At 47.2% G+C, this 13379-nt stretch overlaps 1 protein-coding gene across 1 annotated transcript in view; it reads left to right on the plus strand.

Moving 5' to 3' along the window:
- Window positions 1-13379, plus strand: part of ccdc175 (coiled-coil domain containing 175) — a 253696-nt gene that overhangs the window by 166810 nt on the left and 73507 nt on the right. The window contains exon 11 of the mRNA XM_070879130.1: window positions 4025-4096. Within this exon, the coding sequence (XP_070735231.1) occupies window positions 4025-4096 (72 nt within the window). The remainder of the gene's footprint in view (window positions 1-4024; window positions 4097-13379) is intronic.

Below are 13379 nucleotides of genomic sequence, written 5' to 3' on the forward strand. Positions count from 1 at the left end.
CCTCATCTCATTTTGTACCTATATCGTTGGTACCTGTATGTACCACGACAGCTGGCTGTTCACCCTCCTCTTCCAGAATACGCTGTAGTCGCTCCGAGAATCTTTGACTCTTGCATCAGGGAGGCAACATACCATCCTGGAGTCTTGTTTGCGGCCTATCTATTCCCCTTACAATAGAATCCCCTTTCACTAGAGCTCTCCAACTCTTTTCCCTGTTCTCCTGTGCAGCAGAGTCACCCCAGGTGCCATGGACTTGGATGCTGCTGCCTTCCACTGATAGAAACATAGAAAATAGGTGCAGGAGTAGGCCATTGGGCCTTCGCGCCTGCACCGCCATTCAATGAGTTCATGGCTGAACATGCAACTTCAGTACCCCATTCCTGCTTTCTCGCGATACCCCTTGATCCCCCTAGTAGTAAGGACTACATCTACCTCCTTTTTGAATATATTTAGTGAATTGTCCTCAACAACTTTCTGTGGTAGAGAATTCCACAGGTTCACCACTCTCTGGGTGAAGAAGTTTCTCCTCATCTCGGTCCTAAATGGCTTACCCCTTATCCTTAGACTGTGACCCCTGGTTCTGGACTTCCCCAAAATTGGGAACATTCTTCCTGCATCTAACCTATCTAAACCCATCAGAATTTTAAACGTTTCTATGAGATCCCCTCTCATTCTTCTGAACTCCAGTGAATACAAGCCCAGTTGATCCAGTCTTTCTTAATATGTCAGTCCTGCCATCCCGGGAATCAGTCTGGTGAACCTTTGCTGCACTCCCTCAATAGCAAGAATGTCCTTCCTCAAGTTAGGAGACCAAAACTGTACACAATACTCCAGGTGTGGCCTCACCAAGGCCTTGTACAACTGCAGTAACACCTCCCTGCCCCTGTACTCAAATCTCCTTGCTATGAAGGCCAACATGCCATTTGCTTTCTTCACCGCCTGCTGTACCTGCATGCCAACCTTCAATGACTGATGTACCATGACACCCAGGTCTCGTTGCACCTCCCCTTTTCCTAATCTGTCACCATTCAGATAATAGTCTGTCTCTCTGTTTTTACCACCAAAGTGGATAACCTCACATTTATCCACATTATACTTCATCTGCCATGCATTTGCCCACTCACCTAACCTATCCAAGTCACTCTGCAGCCTCATAGCATCCTCCTCGCAGCTCACACTGCCACCCAACTTAGTGTCATCCGCAAATTTGGAGATACTACATTTAATCCCCTCGTCTAAACCATTAATGTACAATGTAAACAGCTGGGGCCCCAACACAGAACCTTGCGGTACCCCACTAGTCACTGCCTGCTATTCTGAAAAGTACCCATTTACTCCTACTCTTTGCTTCCTGTCTGACAACCAGTTCTCAATCCACGTCAGCACACTACCCCCAGTCCCATGTGCTTTAACTTTGCACATTAATCTCTTGTGTGGGACCTTGTCGAAAGCTTTCTGAAAGTCCAAATACACCACATCAACTGGTTCTCCCTTGTCCACTCTACTGGAAACATCTTCAAAAAATTCCAGAAGATTTGTCAAGCATGATTTCCCTTTCACAAATCCATGCTGACTTGGACCTATCTAGTCACCTCTTTCCAAATGTGCTGCTATGACATCCTTAATAATTGATTCCATCATTTTACCCACTACCGATGTCAGGCTGACCCAAAGTAGTGTATCTGTTTTGGAGGGAGATGCCCACAGGGGGCCCCTGCACTACCTTCCTTCCACTGCTCTTCCTGATGGTCACCCATTCCCTATCTGCCTGAGTAACCTTTACCTGCGGTGTGACCAACTCACTAAATGTGCTATTCATGACATCGTTAGCATCACGGATGCTCCAGAGTGAATCCATGCGCAGCTCCAGTGCCGCAATGCAGTCTGTCAGGAGCTGCAGCTGGATGAACTTCCCGCACATTTAGTCGTCAGGGACACTGGAAGCATCCCTGGCTTCCCACATAGCACAGGAGGAGCATGACATGGGTCTGGGTTCTCCTGCCATGACTTAACCCTTAAATTACTTAATTTGGCAACAATGACAATGTTTCTTACTGCTAAGAAAAAGAAAAAAGATAAAGAAAAAGAAAACTACTCACCACTCAACCAGCCAATCACTTACCCTCTTGGCTGTGACATCACCCTTCGGTTACTTTTTACTTCTTTGTTACTTCTGACCCAGCTGCAGCTCACCTGCCGCCGATCCCCGGACTCCCGCTGGGCCTTTATAGGCCTCCCCCCGCTCCACCTCCGACCGCTGCTCCAACGCCTGCCAGTTGTATTATTTCTTGCCACTTCATAATGTAACAATAAGCATGAAGTGCTAATTACAAAGTCCTTGAATGTGTTGTCACCTTCCAAATCTCTGCCCATCTTTTTTGCAACTCCATATTTGAATCTCTCCAATCAGGTTTCCACATTGGCCTGAACACCAAACTGATCCTAATAAAAGTCACAAAAGGCATCAGGAGGATTTTAAACTTCGACCCAAAATGGGCACCAATTCTGTGGTGTACCAGCCACACCTGCCATGAGACCCAAACCGTATTCGGGTACGGGCATAATTTGAATATGACTGTTGAGATGCTAGTGCCAAAAAGATGCTCTGCTGCAGCTCACTAGTTTGGGAAGGCAGAAAAATTGACCGGCTTCTGTACAGAGCCAGCTGGCAAGTAGAGCCTTTGCGGGAGGATGGGGGCGGAGGGAGAGTGGATCTGCAGGAGATGGGGAGAGAGGGAAGGAGGCAGGAATGGGCTGGCAGCATGCCTTAAACTTTTGAAAGTGCCTCTTGTCTTCACGAAAAAAAAAATGTAACTTACCTTTTCCAGAGTGGTTAGTGCTCTTCTGGGTCCCACAAAGAAAGTTTAGGCCACTGATCTCCTGGGATCCCTCTCCCACCTCCCCCCGTACACTTTCAACCCCCGCCCCCTCCCTCCCCTGCCTAGTGACTTACCTGAATGCTGGAAGCCGCCTGCTATTTGCCGTCGAACCTGCTGTGCTGCTTCTGGATGCCTGTTTTGGGCAGGCAGCTGGTCACATCTATGTTAATGAGACAGGGGGACTGAAATTCAGGGTCCAGATAAGGCCCGTTGCCGCTGTTTTGCAGCGGCCATGCGGTGGAATCCAATGGCCACCGATCTCTGGTTGAATGGCCTCCGCAAACTAAATTAGGCCGGGTTTTTTCTGGCGGTCCCAGCGGCCGTAAGTGCATCATCCATGTGCGCACTGCCTGGACCACCTACCTCAGTCCATATTCAGCCCGAAAAATGGAATCCTCGCCGAGTGGTGCACTGGCCAGCTTTTTCTGTTGGTGCACCTTCTCTTCTCACTGCGAGCCCTGGTTGCCATTAAAGGCAAGGGCCGGTCGACTTCCATACTGTTCCCCCGGGTTCGGCCGGGCCTCCAACAGGCAGCCTGGCAGCCCCTCTTGGGTGGCAGGCCGCTGGCCCGGCCGAAACCCTCCCTGGTGGCCCAGTGACCGATCCTAAATATTCATCGATTATCTCCCCTTTAAAGCAGGGGAGGTACGTGGTGACACAGACTCGAAATGACGTCACCGCCGCCGAGTGACAGTGGCGGAGAATCCGTCCCGTCCCCACTTCCAACCCTCACCAGCACTTACTGCCCCCACTTCCGCCCCCATTATGACCGGCTTCCGGTCCATTCCGAAAAAAAGAACAGATGAAAATTGATCGAGAGCCCACCTCATTGGACCCGACGGTAAAAACATTTAAAAAATGGAATGTGTGGCAACTTTCTGGCGGGCATGAATTTCGGCCCCATGGCCTCTCGCAACAGCTCTCAGACAACAGGCCAGCGTGTTCCACTGACCAACCGCCCAGGAGTTGAAATTCCCCCGATTGATTCCATTGGCATGCCAATGTATTTGTGAAGAGTCTAAACTTGGTGTAGCTCTTGAATCCTTAATCGTTTTGGTAGTGTTGAAAGTAATATTATATGAAACAATATTTTTTTTATTAATATCATTGTTTTTTGATAAAATTAAGAATTTATTTTGTTTTAGGGATGCTATGGATTTGCTAAATGGAGAGATGCAGAAATACACAAACAAGTTTGAAAAAGAAGAACAAGTAAGGTAAGATTTCTAGACACACAGGGGGCTAAATTGGATAGCACCCAAAAACAGGCGATTAACCCACACCTGTTTATTGAAAGAAGGACTTGGATTTATATAGCGCCTTTCACAACCACCGGACGTCTCCAAGCGCTTTACAGCCAATGAAGTGCTTTTACGGTGTAATCACTGTTGTAATGTAGGTAGCCAATTTGCGCACAGCTAGCTCCCACCAACAGCAATGTGATACTGACCAGATAATCTGTTTTTGTTATTTTGATTGAGGGATAAATATTGGCCAGGACATCGGGAATAACTCCCCTGCTCTTCTTCGAAATAGTGCCATGCGATCTTTTATGTCCACCTGAGAGAGCAGACAGGGCCTCGGTTTAATGTCTCATCTGAAAGATGGCACCTCCAACAGTGTAGCACTCCCTCATTACTGCACTGGAGTGTCAGCCTGGATTTTTGTGCTCAAGTCCTTGGAGTGAGACTTGAACCCACAACCTTCTGAATCAGAGGTGAGAGTGCTACCCACTGAGTCACAGCTGACACACATGCAGCACACCAATTTCGTGCTGCCTGCTCATTATAATGATTGTTGTTTGGAGCCAGTTCTAACCGCACTGTTCATTGGCTGCATGCGTCAGCAGGGGGCCCAAAATCATAACTGCCTACATTTCTTAAAGCTAGCCTGCACCTCTTAAAGGGGAGGAGCACTGTGGCTGAAGCAGATGCTGGCCGTCGTGCAGGAAGTGAAAATGACCTGTAAAACAGTGAAGAATGGCACAACATGAGAGGGAGCGAGCTCCAAGGGTTTGGACGCTGTACTGGAGGCCTTGGTGGAGGAGGTGGAAAATAGGAGAAATGACCTGTATCGGCAGGGGGCCAGGAGACCCTACAGACACGCGCTCAAAAAGCAGTGGGAGCAGATAGCTGTGAACATCAATGCCAGGAGTTTAGGCCCAAGGACCTGGATGCATTGCTGCAAGAAGTTCAGTGACCTCGCACGAGTGGTCAGGGTCAGTGAATGCATCTTCAAATGCCATACCCTACTAACTGCACCAGTAGTCTCAGTCACTACTCAAATCACCACACCCCCATCTCTCACCTAGCAACAATCTCTGTCAATCAAGACTCAGCATTCATATGCTGCACCGCACCTTCACACATTTAGCACAGATTTCACAACACTGACTGGCACACTTCCCTCTTTCTTGCAGGACAAGGTGGCGCACAACCGGAGGCAGCAGGAGCTAACTGGAGGCGAACAAGCGCATCGGCATGTCCTAACCCCCATAGAGGAGATGGTTCTGGCTGCTATTGGAACGGCAATTGCTGAGTCCATGGCCAGTAGCGGGGCTGAATCAATTGAAGATAACAATATGCTCATACGTAATAATCCTCCTCACATCGTACTTCCTCCTCATCCCACAATCTCTTCTGACTTACAAGCTGCAGATGGTAAGCATGAACCTCATACTCCCCCCCCACCCCCCCCGCACCCTCACCAGAACCTTACCCTTGTGCCTTTCTCCTTTCAGATATCCAAGAGGTGCAACCTGGCCAGGCAGTGGAGGGACAGCAAGAAGACAGTAATAATGAAGACACACTGTCACTCGATTTCACACTCACAACCACCAGCTCAGATACTGACACGCCACAGATTTTAGAGGATAGCATAGTGACGGGATCTGCACGTGGTGAAACACCGGGCACGAGTGGCCTGCAGCCAGGGCAGGGGGCAAGGATAGTGTAGGTGCCAGCACGAGTTCTGCTGCAGAGGACTCAGATGAGCCTTCTGTAGAAGGCGGCTGATGGATATGCACAACTAAATGCTTGTTGCATTTGGAAGCCTGCCAGAAAGCGTGAGTGCAATGTCAAAGAGCATGGAGAAGTCTGGCACCAACTTGGCATGGGGTTTGCGTAGCTCTTGGAGTCCATCCTTTCAGGCATGTGGTGGGCAACTCCATTAGCGCACTTGTGGACCCAACCATTAAGCAGCATCTGATGGCCGATGTCTCAGCTTCCATTGCAGCTTCTGCCAGAAGTCTGAATCCTAGAGTGGACGCACAGGCTGAAGTCATGCAAGATCAGCTGGCTGCCATGCAAGCTCAGACTGCTACCATCCTGGCTGTGGATACCAGTATTCAAAGGGGCTTGCAGGGTGTCACAGCAGTCCAGCAATTTACCCTCCAACAGTTTACTAGGATTGCTGAGGCACCGTCCCAGGAAAATGGCAGTGGCTCAATGGAGTACGAACCTGCTGGCCTCTCCCAGAATGACAGCATTCGTGCTCCCACCCCGGCCACTTCACCAGCACCCTTTCTGTTGCCTATCAGCCAGCCAGCCCAAATTGCTGCCATCCATGCCGAGATGATGCAGTTTGAAGCTGGATCTTCTAGACCGAGAGCTGCTCAAGGTCATATTCCAAGGCCATCTGCTGTCCCCTCCGCTGAAATTCAGCCGCCTTCTACCAGCCATGCGGCAGCTGCTGCATAGGAGCATTCAGACAAGCAAAGACACATGGAAGAAAGTCACTAAGAGAATGCACAAGGGTGATCAGTTTATGTTTGTATGCAATATGACATGATTTCATTTATAAATTTGGTTTGGAATGTTTATACTGTGGTGCCTTTTATTCTTTCATTGTGGCCAAGACGACGATGTGATGGACAATGACAGAGGGACGGTAAGAAGTGTGGGACTGTTGGTGAATGGGGAATTGGGGTTTCTCACTCAAAATAGTTTTTCACATATAACCAAGGCAGAAAGGAGCTGTCCAGATTTCCACCTCCCTTCCTCTTCCTCTTACTCCTCCTCCTTCCCCTCCTCCTTCTGCTTCCTCATTCCTCCTTCACCTTCTAGCAGATTGTCCTGCTCTGCGTGGCCTCTGCTCATTCTCCCAATTATGCTGTATTCCAAGGGGAAGGCCTACTAGGCACCCATGTCTGGCAGCAATTGGTTTGTGCAGATGCCTTGAAGTCAGCAAAAAGTCCTTCAGCACCTGCCACACCACTCCCTGTAGACTTCTGCAACTTGAAACAACTACAGAAAGCAGCAAACACTTGTAGAATCGTACTAATAGCTGCTTAACACGCGTTCAGCCGTGCAAGGTTAAGAGAGGGCATTAGCTGGAGCATTGAGCTCCAAAATGGCAGTGCTGGGATCAAATCAGCATTGCACACTGATTGACGTCATGATCTGCCTGTTCTGCACACTTCCGGTGAACGTTAGCTGCACATGTGCTAATGCACTCACCAATATGATGCCTGGCGTGATTCGCAGCAGAAGTGTGCATGCACGCATCAGGAGCCATTTTGATCCTAAGCTGCGCCCATAGTGCCATGTCCAGTTTTACGCCCGGAGATTCATCCTACTACTGTACATCAATCGTACGTCAGTTTGCATCATATGCTGAAACTAATTTTCATGTGAATACACAATACTTGGAATCAGCAACTAATTTCATCAGTGTTAGGCAATCAGATACACATGATTTGTTTAAACAGTCTAGCTGACTGTAAGGCTGATTTTTGAGGAATCCATGCTATGGCCTAAAAACAGTTAACAGAACAGGAAAGGTAAACTCAGGATTACTTTTGGATACACCAGTGACACCAAGAGGGCGCAGGTTCAAACACCATTTTAGGACAGAAACTGGCCCCAAAATTTACGGAGAGGCGTGGAGGGAGCTGGAGCACTTGTCTGCGGCTGTAAATACAGGGAATGTGGAGTTCCTGCTGAATTCAATGGCAGGACCTCTAGCATTTATTTTACTCCATTTCCCACCTGGCAGCCGGCCAGATTGAAGGCTGGCCAACTGCCGGGCTGGAAAGCGTGCGGTAGAAGGCCACAGCCTGGGACCACTGGGAAAGGTCCCCGCCAATCGCACGAGATTGGGGTTTGGTGGGGGAGCTTGGAATGCAGCAGGGAGGGAGTGGGGAGAGGGAGAGATTGTGGGGGTGGTCGACCAATCACAGGCTGGAAGAGATCGCGGTGGGAGGCGGTCGTTCACGGGAAAGGAAAGATTGCAGCAGAAGACTTGCTTAAGGGGCTGGGAGAGCATTCCTGTTCCTCTTAGTCCACAAGCAATGCTGGAAAAGCACATATCTGCTGGATCTGGCAAGCTCCCGTCTTCCTTTCGCTGCCTTGTTTTCCAAGCCCTGGGAAACCTGGCTGCAACCTTTAAATTCAAATAACTCCCAAGATCTGAGGAATAGAGCCTCATTTAAATATGATCATGGACCCGCCTCTCCAAAACGAGTTACTCAGCTGCCCCGAAATCTGCCACCGTTAAACCGGATGTAGGCACGCTCGCGGCAGGCTGGGGTCAGGTTTCACATATTTACCAATTTAACCTCCCTGCCCCCGCCTATCATTGATAGAGGGGGAGGTCCGAATTACTCCAAAGTATTTCTGTACACGAAGGATAGCTGGAACTATAGGAAGAGCCCAAGGTGTGAACACCATGGCAGGGACCACACCGCCACCATGGCAGTTTGGGTGTGGCAGATGGTGGAAAGTATATCCAAACGGTGAGGCTTCAGTAAGGGGCAAGTTTCAGTCAAAGCCACGATGTCAATACAATCATCCACAGTAAGTTTGAGGATGACAAAGTGAACGGACATTCTGGAGGATAATACAAAAGGGTGCAGTGGTTGTTGATCCGCTGAGGGCATTGGTGGGTGGGGCAATGGGGACAGGGAGGAGGTTGGTAATATTAGCCCCTGCTAAAAGATAGCGCTGGCCTAGAAGGACAGCAAGAGACAGGGATAGGCCAGTCTGGGTTGCCCCTCGCAAGGATGCAGTGAAAAAATGCCTCAATGACCCTTCAGAGAATGTCAAGAGAGGCACAGCTGTCGGCTTATCCAAGGGGAATCCAAGCCTGGGATGGCAGCAAGAGAGTAAGAAGGCAGAGGAATAGTGATGTGTTGGGATAAGGTTTTGAGGGGGGGGGGGATGGGGGGCACAAAGAGAGGGGATAAATGAAAGGTGGCATGACTGGGTGACAAGAAGGGGAATAGACAGTAGAGATGGGCCCTAAGAGGGGTCGAGAGAAGAAGAAAATGGCTCAGTACTAGATCAGCGACCAAAACGCGCACGTGAATGAACACTGAAGAAATACAATGGCAAAGATTAGGAGAACCATGTTTTGGTTGTAAACAGAGGACAGGTGGGAGACATTATCAGATAATCCAAAATTAAATCCCTGAAAAAAAAATTGCAAGAAGTCTTTAGCAGTCATGGTAGTTTCCTGCATTTTCCTCTCTTCATCTTTTCCCAACATTTTAGGGACCCTTGACATGCCTGGCCTCCCCTTATGTTTTCCAGCCACCCCCACCCTCTCTCCCTCCCATTTCTCCTTACTTTCACGTTGGGGCTGTCTCACCCTCGACCCTAACCTGGCTTCTCCCAGATTTAACCCCATCCTCGTTGTAGGTTTCCAGTCCTTGACTTAGACAGGCCCAACCCTGAACTTTACTGCTCCTGCTGTAGAGCCTTGAAAACCTGCACTGTGCTCCTGGATGTGAGCTTTATACTCTTCCCCTTGTCACTGGCTCATCCATGACTCAGACAGGCAGCCTGACAGCACATAGATGGTTATGGAGTCTGAGAAGTAGAATTGGGTGCAATCAGCATCCATACGAAAAATAACCTTCGGTCTATGAGTGATTGCTAATGGGAGAGGTAAGAAGCGGAGCTCGGGGAGATGATTGTTCTGGGAGTGGGAATAGAAATCAATGGGGGGATACAGTGCTACTGCAGCCAAGGATATTTTTGTTGGGCCTGGAGGAGCACTCCTGCTTCTCCCAGTCCCGCAAAATACATTTCTGGGCTTCTCTACAGCTGGACCACCAACTGAAATTCTACAGAGCGTGCTTGGTGCACGCTTCACTCAGTTGAATCTTAAAATGACAATCGTAGTTCTTTGTATGTCCCAAGACCCCGATTTGCATACCTGCCTGATGAAGGCAGGTGCTTCAGCCGCCCAGCAGGAGGCTCTTGGGAGGTAGTGCCGGCCACACCGTCAGCAGGATCAGGGCAGTAATCATACCCCACTGTATTTCGGGCATTACCACATAGCTCTACTAGGCGGGAGACCTCAAAGTTGCCTGCAGCTGAGTATCCATAACCAACGTTCCTGCTAAGCTGTGTGGATTTCCCACGCAGGCCGCTTATCGGATTTTATACAGGAGAAACCGCGCAGGTGCGAAGATTTGAATGGGCCACGCAGCCACTAAAGGGACCGTGCACCAAAAAAAAAGAGGGAACATTGTCTATAATGCCACCTCATCTACTTAGGTCGGGGCATAAACAATTTAGATTTGGGAATCGGAAGTACAATCTCAATATTTGCGGATGACACCAGATATGGGGGTACAGTTAGTACTGAGGAGGATTACAACAAAATACAAGAAGACATTGGCCCGGATTTTCCGGGGCCTATGACAGCGTACACGGCCGTAAGTGTCCTGCAAGTTCCGAGTTTCCGCTTGCGATGCACATGCGTGGAAAACCGGTGGATCTGTCAAGTTTCAGCTTGATAGATCCACCGCATCCTCAGGAAATGGACATTCACTATTATGAAGGTGGAAGTAGGTGGTCTTGATGATGGAGAGGATATGGGGTCAGAAACTCAACTCAGGGTGAAAAAGGATGCCAAGATTGCAAACATTCTGGTTCAGTTTCAGACAATGGCCAGGGAGAAGGATGAAGTTGGTTGCTAGGAAACAGAGTTTGTGGCAGGGACCGAAGACAATGGCTTTGGTCTTCCCAATATTTAATTGGAGGAAATTTCTGCTTATCCAATACTAGATACAGTAAGGGTATGTTAGCATAGTGGTTATGTTACTGGACTAGTAATGCAGAGGCCTGGACTAATAATATGGAGACACAAGTTCAGATACCACCATGGCAGCTGTGGAATTTAAATTCAATTAATTCGAGTCTTAGTGTCATTCGGCCTATCGAGTCCATGCCGGCTCTGTAGAGCAATCCAGTCAGTCCCATTCCCCCGCTCTATCCCCGTAGCCTTGCAAGTTTATTTCCCTCAAGTGTCTATCCAATTTCCTTATGAAATCATTGATCGTCTCCATCAGCGGCAGCAAGTTCCAGTTCTTTACCACTCACTGCCGACGAGAGTAATTAAATAAATCTGGAATAGTATCAGTAATGGTGACCATGAAACTACGGGATTGTCAGAAAAACCCATCTGGTTCACTGATGTCCTTTAGGGAAGGAAATCTGCTGTCCTTACCCGGTTTGGTCTTATATGTGACTCCAGACCCACAAATATGTGGTTGACTCTTAACTGCCCTCTGAAATGAACTAGCAAGCCACCTTCTCAAGGGCATTCAGAGATGGGCAATAAATGCCAGCCTTGCCAAGCGACATTCCGTGAATGAAAAAAAAAAGTCAGACAAGCAGTGTGGCAAATCAGAGTCATATAAGTTCACATAATCAATGCCTGCAAATTAAACCCTGTGCAAAGTCATTTTGTTTTAAAATGCATCTCTTAAGCATAACTCAATCTGAAAATCCTTTCTGTGAAAAAAATGATCAAAAATTCTGAAATGATATTGGCGCAGACACGATGGGCCGAAATGGCCTCCTTCTGTGCTGTAAATTTCTATGATTCTATTTTATGACATATAGCTTCCCTGAGGACCCTCAAAAATAGTTGTAACTGCAACTTTGAGAAACTAATAGCTTGGTTTACATTTTTCTACTTCAAGTTCATGTGCAACCAACTGAGGAGGAAGTAACTGATCTGACAACCTCCAGTACTGCCTTCCCAATAATCTAATTGGTTGATACTAACACTCTTCAATTCTAATGAGAAAGGCTTGTGAAACACGGAGAAGCTGGGCCATGGGTTAAAATGCTGATAATTGGCATTAACGTTAATAATAAGAATGGTAACTGATCAAATATATATTGTGACTAGAACATGTGCATATTATTTAGTACAAAATGATAGATTAAAAATTAATACATGTGGCCTGTGTTTCATGTGAGTAATTTTATTTACCTTTTGCAACCTATTTTTACTTCTCACTGACTGATTATGCTTTTCTGTTTGTGCTCCACATAATACTCTTGCAGTAGTAGTAACACTGGAGAAAAGAGTAACGTTCTTTTGGGTTTTGGGGATGTTGCAGAGTAGTGATCAGTGGATATTGGTGTATTGGTATGAAGAGCTCAATATCTTTGAGCTTTTGAGGATATGACTTACACTTTTCATCATGGTCAGATCACTAACTTGAGTCCCAGTGTCCTAATTCTAATATCCCTAATTTTGGGCTAAGGCACTCTGCAGTTACTAGAAGCAGTCATCTTTAAACCTGCCCAACCTTCCTTCCTGCTCAAATGCAGTGATTCTGCAGCATCTGTCAGCCCTAACCACGGTGCTGCTCGGTGAGTTCACCTCTGTAAGTGGACCATGAGCTGGTGACTTGGGGCTTTACTGATATCTGTTCAAGTAGTTTTGTGGTTTGTGTTGATTGTGGTGCATTATGTTGTACTATTTGTTCTTGAATTATAGATTAACATTTTTAACTTGTAGTTTTAAATACATTTTGTGTATGTTTAGAAGTTCTATTTTCAGTCTGGTTTTTTTACAGAAGAAGGAATTAATATACAAGAAATTGAATGTCTGGAGCAATGGTCTTAATTTGTTTACTGTTACTGGTCTGGTGATTTTGTATCACTGAATGTGCATCAACTTTTCAGCATGTTATCTTTCATTTTTAAGAAACTCATCAGAATCTTAACAAAAGTTGTTTTCGTCGTGACAGAGGTACAAAGTTCATGTGTTTCAAATGTTATTTCTGTTCAGGGAGCGAGAAGAGATAATGATCATTTTTGTATTTGTATCAAGTGCAAGTCATGTCGGTGATGCATTTCAATGAAGGTTACATCATTTTGTTGTGCTGTAAACAAATTAAAAAAGATTTGCAATTACTTCTCGATAATAACAGAACTCCCTATTATGGTGCAGGTTGGGGGGGGCGAGATTAAATGGTGGCTGGGCGGAACCACTGCCTTCCTGCATCGCTTCCACCCCACCATTTTAACACCTGGCCTTACGAGCGCATGGAGGCTGTCCACCGGAGGTAGGTGGAGCCACGTAAATATTAAAATGTCAGGTCCACTGACGGAATTTGGACCCCACAGTAATTTGAACTGTGATATGTGCAAACAACATTGGACCACAAGAGGCTCAGGTACATAGTTTATTTTACATTTTTTGAAAGCTGTCTTTTGGTGCTCTTTTTGGCCCAAAAAGGAAACTTTAGAC

This window comes from Pristiophorus japonicus, chromosome 4 (assembly GCF_044704955.1).
Source record: "Pristiophorus japonicus isolate sPriJap1 chromosome 4, sPriJap1.hap1, whole genome shotgun sequence".
Lineage (NCBI taxonomy): Eukaryota > Metazoa > Chordata > Chondrichthyes > Pristiophoridae > Pristiophorus > Pristiophorus japonicus.